General features: G+C 52.9%; 2 protein-coding genes across 4 annotated transcripts in view; one reads left to right on the top strand and one right to left on the bottom strand.

Annotated features, from left to right (window-relative positions):
• MESD (mesoderm development LRP chaperone) overlaps positions 1-11,085 on the bottom strand; it is a 65,205-nt gene that overhangs the window by 12,730 nt on the left and 41,390 nt on the right. The gene's annotated exons all lie outside the window — the stretch shown is intronic.
• The window catches only part of CEMIP (cell migration inducing hyaluronidase 1), a 165,571-nt gene that overhangs the window by 138,400 nt on the left and 16,086 nt on the right, over positions 1-11,085 (top strand). For all 3 annotated transcript variants that reach the window (XM_059059141.2, XM_067030042.1, XM_067030041.1), the window contains exons 17-22: positions 218-303; positions 1,255-1,386; positions 4,405-4,440; positions 4,520-4,675; positions 7,476-7,656; positions 9,274-9,489. In XM_059059141.2, the coding sequence (XP_058915124.1) occupies positions 218-303; positions 1,255-1,386; positions 4,405-4,440; positions 4,520-4,675; positions 7,476-7,656; positions 9,274-9,489 (807 nt within the window). The remainder of the gene's footprint in view (positions 1-217; positions 304-1,254; positions 1,387-4,404; positions 4,441-4,519; positions 4,676-7,475; positions 7,657-9,273; positions 9,490-11,085) is intronic.

Below are 11,085 nucleotides of genomic sequence, written 5' to 3'. Positions count from 1 at the left end.
CCAAGAGGACACCTTATTCCAGATTTGACTTGAGCAATGCAGGGCAATGCAGGTTCTTCACCTCCCTCGTTGCAGATCCCCTGCTTCTATTAATGCATCCTGAGAGCGCAGCTGGTTTCACTGGAGCATTCAAGAGTACTCAGTGAGGCTGGGTGTGAGAAGATGCCTGCAATCTGCTGTCCAATCTCATGTGTCCCTGAATGTCCCCTCTCCCCAGGCTGGCATGATCATAGACAACGGAGTCAAAACTACCCAGGCCTCTGCCAAGGACAAGCGGCCCTTCCTCTCCATTATCTCCGCCAGGTAATTCTATGGGCACGTGCTATGTGCTACACATTGAGCTCGTTGCTGGGGGTACCATGGTGAACATCCGAGCGGGGCCAAATCTGAGTCAGGGTTGAGGCTTCAGCAGCTGAAGGGAAAAAGAAATTCCGAGTGGTTTCTAAAAAAAAATCAGCAAAATCCAATACCTGCTTTTTGATAAGTTGACAGGACTGGCCAGGGCTCCAGCAGGTTGGACCAGGATAAAAAGGTAAAGAGAAAAGAAGGGAGGAATTTCGCTATCAATTGAATAGGAAGGAACATTCAGGTTGTACCTATAAGTACATCTGGAGCTCAGCCCAAGGCCAGGAGCTGCTTTTAAGAGATGCTGTCAAAACCTCAAGGTAGTTAGGAAAATCAGTACCCTTTAAGGAGACCAAGTGCTTGGTCTCTGTCAAAAGTGGATTAATACCAGTGACATGATCGTGTCCATGGAAGACATGACATGGAAGGCTTTTGCTGGCCTGGACATCGGGAGCATTCAGGCTCAGTGCTCCATTTGGTGGCTAAGATGTAGAAGCCCAGGAAAGGCACCAGGTCAAGGTTACCCCCAGGAGAGTAGAGAGCTGGGTACCTCAGACTCCCCTTCCCGGCCACAGGGCTGCATTGCATGCCAGGTTTGGGACTGGCTGTCTGAACTTCCTTCTGTGATTTGACCCCTCCTTGGGGCGGCGGGGTTCCCCAGTGGTGATGATGAACAAGAGAAGTGACATGTCTGTAGGATGCATGGGGCTGGGCCCTGGGGAAAAGACCTCTGACTTCCGCAGCAAAAGCTCAGGAAGTTCACTGCAGAGCCCAGGGGGTGCGAGTTGGTTGCTGTTTAGCCCGAGTCTTCCGGGCACCATAAGCAGAGAGGAACTCACTGCCCAGAAGGGCGTCAGTTCAGGGGTCCCCCCAACTTGGCCACCTGTGCCTCCCCGTGCTGTGTTCCAGATACAGCCCCCACCAGGACGCCGACCCGCTGAAGCCCCGGGAGCCGGCCATCATCAAGCACTTCACTGCCTACAAGAACCAGGACCATGGGGCCTGGCTGCGTGGCGGGGACGTGTGGCTGGACAGCTGCCGGTGAGTGTGGCGTTGGCACAGCGTGCGGACGATGCTTCTCCCCTGGGCAGGGGACAGACACGAGCAAGACAGAGAGAGGAATCCAGGCGTACCGATGTTTGGCCTTCTGGTCGCCCACCCCAGGCAGGAGCATGGAATGGCAGCGGGCGGTGACCCAGAGAACCCTCTAAAAGCGGCATGTGGCTTCAGCCCACCGTGCCAGGGGCTGTGGGGCATGACTTGCCCCCAGATAGTCACTGGGCTTGGCTGTAAGTCACATAACCAGTCAGCGAGAGGAAGGAAGGAAGGAGGAAGGAAACCAGCACTTTTCTAGGAGCTACTGTGTGCCGGATCCTTGGTTGCATTTCTTTCTTACCGTGTTTCTTGGAGATCTAAATTCTCATCTCCATCTTAGACAATGAGGCTTAGTTGAACGAATTTTCCGAGAGGTGAATAGTTGAACTGGGACTTCAAATATCAGCACATCAGACTCCAAGGCACAAAGGAAGAAGACAAGGAACCCCGAGTTCTGATATAAGGTCCCCATGGAGAGCCACGGCCCACCCAGGACAAGAACCAGAGGGACACGCAGCTGAGTTGGGACTTCCTCTAAAGGAGTAGCATGAAATGTTCTCCTCATCTGCCTTTGGTGTTAAAAAAATGGGAATCAGAAACTCTACGTGGGAAATAAGTATATTTCTCCATTTTATCATGACCAGTTAAAGGAGAAATGAAGGGAGACTTGCTTGTGAAAGGAGCAAGAGGAAGTGAGAGTGTGTGAGGAGAGAAACAGAGACAGATTTCACACACACACACACACACACACACACACACACACACACACACACACACACACACACGCACGCTCACACATGTAAAGCCTTCTCAGAAAAGCAGAGGCCTGGGGAAGACAGACACCGACCCATGGATGGACCCCAGAGAGAGCCAGAGACACACAGGGATGGAAAGGGAATGTCGCTGGCAGAGAAACTGGGGCGGGTTTTTTTTGTGGGGTCAGAAGAGAGGAAGAGAAAGAAGAGGATTTTGAGAGTTTTGAGGAGAGGGGAAAGGGAAGAAGATGAGCCTCTTCTGCGCTTCTGAAGGGCATTTAGGGTGTCAGACGGGAGGCAGGCTTGCTCCGATTGGCTCCAGAGAGCAGATCTGGGCAGATTTCCACTCAGTAGAAGGAAGAACTTCCCCGCAACACAAGACGCTAGTCAATGAGATAAGCTGCTCATCCCTAGAGTAGAGGCCCAAGGACACTTGAGAGAGAAATTATGCGAGAGGTGAGTGAAAGAGGAAAACAGATGGGGGTCAAAGCTAAAATTCTCTGCGGTGTTCTGCAGCCAGTGAATGTCCAGATTCTGGCTTGTTGGAAGTTCAGGTCCCCACAGAGGGAGTGGATGCCAGACTTGGGGCCGAAAGACAAATTGTGAAGCACGCCCCTGCCAGTGGGGGTGGATCTTCTAACCCTTCACCAGCCTCCTTCCAAGGTAGCCCAGCATCTGGCTGGTGCAGAGGGGGTCGTCCCATGAGTGGGCACAGCCAGGGGCTGACAGAAGATGGGGATCCCTCGAGAAGCCTTGAGCACTTGGCCATTGTGTCCATCTCTTAGGAAGGTCACTGCAGCAAACCACTCCGTGGTGGGTGGAGGCACTCCTCGAAGTGGGAGCGACAACTAATAATAGGGCAGTAGGTCCAGAGGAGAAGGAATTACAGTGAGAACTTAGGTGAAAATGCGCTTCTGGAGAGTGAACGGGCTTAGGTGGACGATGACTGTTTTGTTTCATGTGCGTTAAGTTTGAGATGCTTTTGAGAAACCCCATGGAAATACACCAAAGTTTGGGAGTGCAGGGGGGAGGAGTGGCTGATTTTAGAGTCAACGGCAGACTGCTAGGGGTGGAGGCCGTGAGGTTGCATGCCGTCTCCGGGGGCACAGTGCGGAATGGGGGGGGGGCCTTGAGCAGAGCACTGGAGGACAGCGGTGGTAGGGAAAAGCCACGGAGAGACTGGGGAACAAAAATCAGGGAGTCCTGGGAGGGAACTAGAGAGCACAGGGCCCTGGAAGCTGGGCCTTGAACGGTGGATTTGAACTGGATGGGCTTCAGACAGGGAGAAGTGCACGCGTCCCGGAGGACGAGGAACAGGGTAAGCGGAAGCAAACCGGGAACTGGGGAGACTTCAGGTGGCCGGGACCCTCCCTGGAGCAGAGGGAAAGTGCATTCACTTGGGCCTGAAGCATGAGGGCAAGGATTTGGCTTAGGTTTATGGATGCTCCGAAGCCACCAGAGTTTAGGAAGCAGAGAGTGGCACTTCGAGGGGATGTATACCCCTGGGACAAAGGAAGTGAAGGCGGCCGCCATATTTGGACCCACGGTCCACGGCAGCGCAGACCCAAGGCTTGGCTCGGATGCTGTGGGACCTCCCCTTATCACTCACAACCAGACTCCCTCCAGAAATGTGCTCCTCCTGACCCTCAAAATGGACAAAGGCAAAAGGGAGCTGACGAGATCGCTGCAGTGTAATTGCAAACTTGACTTCTCAGGGCCAACGTCTGCCTGACTTGTGGGAAACTTAGAAATCAGCTGTTAGTGGTCCTTCCTGCTGTGGCTGAAACAGTAGTGAGGATGGCTACGGGCAATGGAAATGCATCCATGTACCCCCACCGTTAGCCAGGGCGGGCTGGTCCTGAGGGTAGCAAGGCCCTCCACGTCCCCTTGGTCCAGGATCCCACTGAGCCCTGGAATCACAGATGGGGGTGGGCTGGAGAGGGAGGCCCATGGAGTCCAGTCTGAATGCTGCTAATGCAACGTGGCGCCAAACGCTCGAGAGTCCCTGCATCCACTCTTTGGAGTCAGACACTGTGTGGGCGGGGATCTAGGCGATCCCATGATTACGCAGAATGTGTGAGCCTGCTCCCTCAGCAAACCCGGTGCTTATGCAAAGACCCCTCCCCTACACAGGATCCACGGTGTGACACCAGGGCAGGGAGGAGTCCTTCCCTCCACGACTTCACTGACTGTCTGCTCTTGTCCCCAGGTTTGCTGACAATGGCATTGGCCTGACCCTGGCCAGGTAAGAGCCAGTCATTGCCCTTGGCACCCTGTGGGTTGCTGTCTCTGGAAATCTCATTCCAGACATCTTCTCTCTACAGTGGTGGGACCTTCCCGTATGATGATGGCTCCAAGCAGGAGATCAAGAACAGCTTGTTTGTTGGCGAGAGTGGCAATGTGGGGACAGAGATGATGGACAACAGGATCTGGGGCCCAGGTGGCTTGGACCACAGCGGAAGGACCCTCCCCATAGGCCAGTAGGTTTGCAAGCATGGCAGCTTCTTTGTTCTGCGTGGCTTAACCTAAACGACAGCAGTGGAGGGAAAGATGCTAGGATGTGATTTCTACCTGTTGACTGAATTCCTCTGTCCTGTACTGGTCAGAGAAATCACTGAAACAATTGAGATTAACCAGCAGGGGGGGTGAAATCTAGAATCAGAGAGAGAAGTCAAAAAACTGTGTTGAATATGAGTCAACAGGGAGACGCAGCTGTCAGAACGTATAACGTGGTTCTGAGCTACGTTAACGGGAATTTAGTGTCCAAGATGGGCGACCATGGCTTCCTCTCTCCTCGGACAGCACCCCCACTCGGAGCATCTCATCCACCTCTGATGGTGGTAAGAGCAATAGTCACACACAGATTGGGCTCTTCAACCAGAAGCTGGGACCCGACTTGGGGGAACAGCCCGGGAGATGCTGTCACACATTCTCAGGGCTGCTGTGCGCATACAGGATGAAACTCACTCTGTGTTAGGGTTAGAATTGGTTTTGTGCAGGAGAGAATTTCCTAGCAGTCAGGTTTGTTAAACAGCAGAATAGCATGCCTGTCCTGGAGGGTCACAGCCTCTCTGTTGCTGGATGATAAGCAGGTGGTTGGCGAGGGAGGGGGTGACGTGGAGAGCTGACGCACCAACAGAGCAAAGGGGCCTGGTCAATTCCTAGGAAAGCCACAGCTTGGGTCAGTGGTGAGGAAGCCTCTCCTTCCGATGGTGTTTCTGTTCAGACAGGAATTCAAGCCAGAGAGCAAGACTTTGAGCCACGAGCAGCAGAGGGCCAAGATTAACCCTTTCTTTCTGCCCCTCTGAGCTTTCCTCTCTTTCTCTAGGAATATGTCCTTCCTGCCTCTGCAGGTAGGACATAGGCCTCAACTCCCAGCCCTAGTGGGATGGGTATCTTTGAAAAGATTTTGCAGAGAGAACCACAGTCTCCTTTGGCATGAGTGACCCAGAAGCCCTTGTTTCTGTCTAGCCTGAGTGGTGTAGCAATCCCTTCAGATCATTTTTATGAGCAACTCTGGGTCTGCATATTTGGGTTTCTTCGCTGAGGGTTACCAGCCTCCCCAGGGCCAGAATGTCCTGACGACTTCCAGAGGTGAGTTTGTTTATGGAGGCCTGACAGCTTTGTCAGACTCAGGCAGGTCCCTCAAACGGCATTTGTGAGCAGGAGCCCAGGACCGCACGGTCCCGATCGTGAGGGATTCGTCCTGTATGGGCCTGGCTCGGGGTCCAAGGGTAAAGTAAGCACACAGTTTAAATATAGAGCCAGTGAGAACGGGCTGTCCCTAAAATACCTTAAATGGAAAAATGCGTGGAGCCACTCCATGAGAGCCAGGATTCAAGGCGATGACATTAATCAATTACAAATATAAAAATACAGAAATACCAGAAGCCCTTGGCACACCGTGTGCTGAAGGCACATTGCCTAGACCGGTGCTACCGGGCCCTTCCTCGGGGAACCGCATCTGATGAGGGGAGCTCAGCGCTGAAGATAGGGACCAGCTGGAATGTGACTTCTCCCCATAGCTCGCCTTTTTCTGCTTTCTTGTCCCTCTTTCTGCCCTTTCTTCTTTATGTTCACCATGGAAGGAGAAGGCCCTGACCCAGAAGTAGAGATACCAGTAAAAGCATAACCATTGGGCTTGACGAATGAGCAAGCCTAGCTTTGGGGCCGGGCCCCAAAACGATCAGCCCAGCCAGCCCCTCCTAGGCCCTTGTTTCCCACGCCCTGCTCAGGAGTCCGCGGCAAAGGAGCGAGGCATCTCGAGCACCCTGCCCCCTTGCTGGGCCAAAGGCAGAATTTCCAAGTCCCCAGTTCTCCTCCAGCCCCTCCTAGCTCCAGCTCCAAGCCTTTTGCCTCTTCCTCCCTCTTTCGCTGCCTCCGGGGTATCAGGCCCTTCTTGGGGTCCCCTGGCAGTTCACAGTCTTGCCCTCCCAGGGGGGCCTGCCCTCCCTTCTAGGGATGCTTGAAACATCGCCGGGCAGCTATTTTTCCATTTCATTGTCACCTTCCATTCTGTGTCCTTCCCCTCCCTAGTTTCCCAAACCCAGCATACTGCCCGTTGAAAGGCTTACTCACAGAGAGGAATCTCATCTGGGTCTTAATCTAGTTAAATTGTTATAGCAACTGAGACCAAGGCTATAATGAGTAATGGCTTTACTCTCCCAAGGGACGTGATAACTGGCTCTCTCCAGTAATATTTACAGTATTTATCCGATTCCTATTCATAGGATGGGAATATGTAGGGAAATGTTTGTATAGAGGACCATCTCTCAAACCCCAAGCCAGCAGCTAGACATCCATCTCTCCGTCCGTTCATCCATCCATCTAATAATTCATCCAGTAATCATTTTTTTTTTTTTTTTTTTTTTTGCGGTACGCGGGCCTCTCACCGTTGTGGCCTCTCCCTTTGCGGAGCACAGGCTCGGGACGCGCAGGCTCAGCGGCCATGGCTCACGGGCCCCGCCGCTCCGCGGCACGTGGGATCTTCCCGGACCGGGGCACGAACCCGCGTCCCCTGCATCGGCAGGCCGACTCCCAACCACTGCGCCACCAGGGAAGCCCTCCAGTAATCATTTATTGACATTTACTGTGTCCATAAATGCTTTCTCAGTGAATTAATTAATGCATCAATAATGTTCTGTTATAGGGGGAGTTTTGGGAGTGGGAATCAGGGGTGGTTTACCCAGAAGGTCTCTTACCATCCACCTCGGAGGGTGTAAACAATGTGGCGGCACAACACGCCGATCAGCCTGACATCTGGCTTCCTTAACTCCATAGGAATTTCCCGATCCGAGGAATTCAGTTCTACGACGGCCCCATCAACATCCAGAACTGCACTTTCCGCAAGTTTGCAGCCCTGGAGGGCCGGCACACCAGCGCCCTGGCCTTCCGTCTGAACAACGCCTGGCAGAGCTGCCCCCATAACAACGTAACTGGCATTGCCTTTGAGGACGTCCCGGTGAGTCCTTGAGGCGCCAAGGCAAGCTCCCGGCAAACCCAGACTTTGGGCGGTGATTCACAAGTCCCTGGGGGGCCTGGAGTTTGAGCCGTTGCCACCACCGCAGGGGTTGAACATTTTCCTCCAAGCAGGCTGGGCCACGTCCCAAGTCTGTCTGCGTCCAAACTGGAAAAGTACAAGTGTAGTTTGCCCCACAGGTCAAGTCTGGGTAAATGCCCCCTTGCCCTCACCCTGCTCAGAACCCACCCAAGCCTCAGAAGGAACTTTCCACTGCCCTCAAGGTTCTGAGGCTCTGTTCCTCCAAGGCCCTTGGGTTTGACTTACCGAGTCTGGTGACCGGGTCACTTCAGGTAGCACAATTCATCTAAAAAACCCCCAGCAATTCCCAAAAGAATCGTTGCTGAAGATGCTCTGTTTAATTTCTCCCGGAGAGTGGAACATAAACAGGGCCCTCCTAGCCCTAGGCAGCCAACAAGTTAGGAGCGGGGGGGGGTGAGGAGGTCAGGACAAAGGGCTGCGCTTTGAGACGAGGCAGGCACAGGGCTCCCAGTGCCTTTTCTCTGGGTTACAGCCTGTCCAGGCCTCCCCTCCTCCTCCAGCCCTCTGTTCCTGCCCTTTGCCCTCTGCTCAGCTCCTGGCAGCTGGAGGGAAAGATGGGAAACTCGAGTCACTGAATTTCTTTACTCAGGCCAGGGAGGGCCTGAAAGAGGTCAGTCATGGAAATCTCCAAGGGCTCATGTTGATAGACTGTCTTCCTGAAACACACCGTACACTCTCACCCACCTTCTCTCTCCCACATATCCACATGACGTGTATGTGTGTGTGTGTGTGTTTATTATACATGTATGTGTACTTTCTCATACATTCACTGCCACTCAGCCTCATTCCCTCTCCACATACACACACTCACACACAAACACATTCACTCACACCCACTCACGCACACACGCGTGCGCACACACAACTCACGCGTGCACACGCATTCACAGCCACACCCACTCACACACATGTGCATGTGCACACACACATACACACTCATATACACTCACACCCACACACCACACACACACACACACGTGCACACACAACTCACACACACATGCAGTCATACCCACTCACAACGCGTGTGCACACACACGCAAGTCATACCCACTCACACACGTGCATGTGCACACATGTACACACTCACACACGTGTGCGCGCACACACGTACACACTCACACTCACTCAGCCCACTCACACCCACTCATGCACACACACACTCACACACTCACGCACACTCTCACACGCACACACTCTTGTGCCTGCCTCCCCATCCCTGCAGCGTTTTGAGCCATGTATTAGAGCTCTCTCCAGGGTCACACACAGCAGCCAACCCTCCAGTGAGCAGAGGCCAAAATAACGTGCTGGGTCTGAGAGCTGAGGCACAGTGAATGTTTGGCTGTTTCTCTGGCTCCATCCGAGAGGTCAGCCGTACGCTTTCCTGTGCTACCCCAGAGCATCTTTGGTTTGGCTGGTTTGTAATGTCTGGAAATCGGAAACTTCGCCCTGGCCTGACGACAGCCGCTGCTTCCCTTCACCTTCTGGTCCAGCCTCACATTCCTGGGCTCTGTTTAGATTACTTCCAGAGTGTTCTTCGGAGAGCCTGGGCCTTGGTTCAACCAGCTGGATATGGACGGGGACAAGACGTCAGTGTTCCATGACGTGGATGGCTCTGTGTCCGAGTACCCTGGTTCCTACCTGACCAAGGACGACAACTGGCTGGTCCGGCACCCAGACTGCATCAACGTTCCGGACTGGAGAGGCGCCATCTGCAGTGGACGCTATGCACAGGTGGGGACGCAGGGCACACCTCCTCAGTGTCACCAGCCACTCACTCATGGGACAAGCACTGAGTGAGAGCCTACCTGAGAGCATGCCTGCCTCTGTGCCAGGCCACAAAGGGACATAGGTTTCTTCTTCATTCTTCTTTCTTTCTTTTTATTTTTTTCTGCTAACCCAGTAGGATTTTCAAGAAGTCCAAGGGAAAACACTTTGTAAGCAGAATGCTTAGAAAAAGAAGTCAGGCTTTGGCACCTACTAACTGTGTGACCTTGGGCAAGTTACCTAAACTCTGGGAGTGTCAATTTCCTCATCTGTAAAATCAGGATAATAGTTGAACCCTTTTAATGAGCACATAGAGTGCTTTACCAGCCCTTCTCCACCAGAAATACAATGCAAGCCATCTGGGTGATCTTAAATGTTCTAGCAGCCACGTTAAAAAGGCAAAAGAAATGGCTGAGATCTATTTTAATAATATACTTTGTTAAACTCAACATATTCAAAATACCATCATCTCAACATGTAATCAGTGTAAAAAAATCATTAATGAGGCACTTTACGTTCATATTTTTTTCCTGTTCTAAGTCTTTGAAACTCCTTGCATATTTTATGCTTATAGCCCACTCAATTTGGATTCGAATTTTCTACAATTAAAGTAAAAGCAAGTCCTACCCAAACAATAAAGCTATGTTTAACTATTTAGCTGGAAAACTATTTTACCCCGCTTTTGGTTTGAAATTTAAATTAATTAAAATGAGATTTAAAATTCGGGTCCTCAGCCACACCGGCCACATTTCCAGTGCCCAGTGGCCACATGGGACAGCAGGCTGAGTCAGTGCCTGGAATGTGAAAATATGCATTACTGTAGTACTGTTACTGATGTTATTTGCAAGGATAGCTGAGGACTAGATGAACAGGGGGAGAGAGCCCCCGGGGAAACGAAGAGCTGTCAGGTCAGGATGGAAGCACGTGAGCCCAGTGACCCCCAAAGGGGCAGGAAAACGTGGGAATGAGGAATCGCAACCATCCCACAGGCAGGCATTACTCTCACCACTGTGGCGTCGGCATCCCGGGCATTAGGAAGGAGATAAAGGTGGACTTCCCTGGTGGTCCAGTGGTTAAGACTCCATGCTTTCACTGCAGGGGACCTGGGTTCGATCCCTCAGGGAACCAAAATCCCACAAGCCCCGAGGCACGGCCCCCCCAAAAAGAGAAAAGAGCTACAAGTGATTTCGGGTCTGGGCAGGGATGGGGCAGGGGGCTAGTGCCAGTGAAGGGGAAGGGCCATAGGGGGCGAGGTGGGCCCCTGGAGGCGGGGCCGTGCTGGGAGCAGAGGCCGGCGTTAAGCAGGAGGGGCGCAAGGAGGAAGGCAGGGGCCGGGGCCAGGGAGGTCCAGGGTATTTCTTTCCGCAGTAGAAGGGGAGGTCATGCACTGAGAGGGCAGAGAGTGGGCCTGAACCGGGTGGCCTGCAAAGAGTAATCAGGTGGGGAAGAGGTGCCGTGGAGACTGGAAAGTGCTGACAGAGGCGTGTGGAAGGAGTGCCAGGCGGTGCTGCAAACCCAGTGTAGACTGCAGACGGAGCATGGAAGGGGCACAGTTCTTCCTGG

The sequence above is a fragment of the Kogia breviceps genome, chromosome 3, assembly GCF_026419965.1.
Source record: "Kogia breviceps isolate mKogBre1 chromosome 3, mKogBre1 haplotype 1, whole genome shotgun sequence".
Lineage (NCBI taxonomy): Eukaryota > Metazoa > Chordata > Mammalia > Artiodactyla > Physeteridae > Kogia > Kogia breviceps.
The sequence above is the reverse complement of the archived record's forward strand: the minus strand, read 5'-3'. Positions and strand labels throughout refer to the sequence as shown.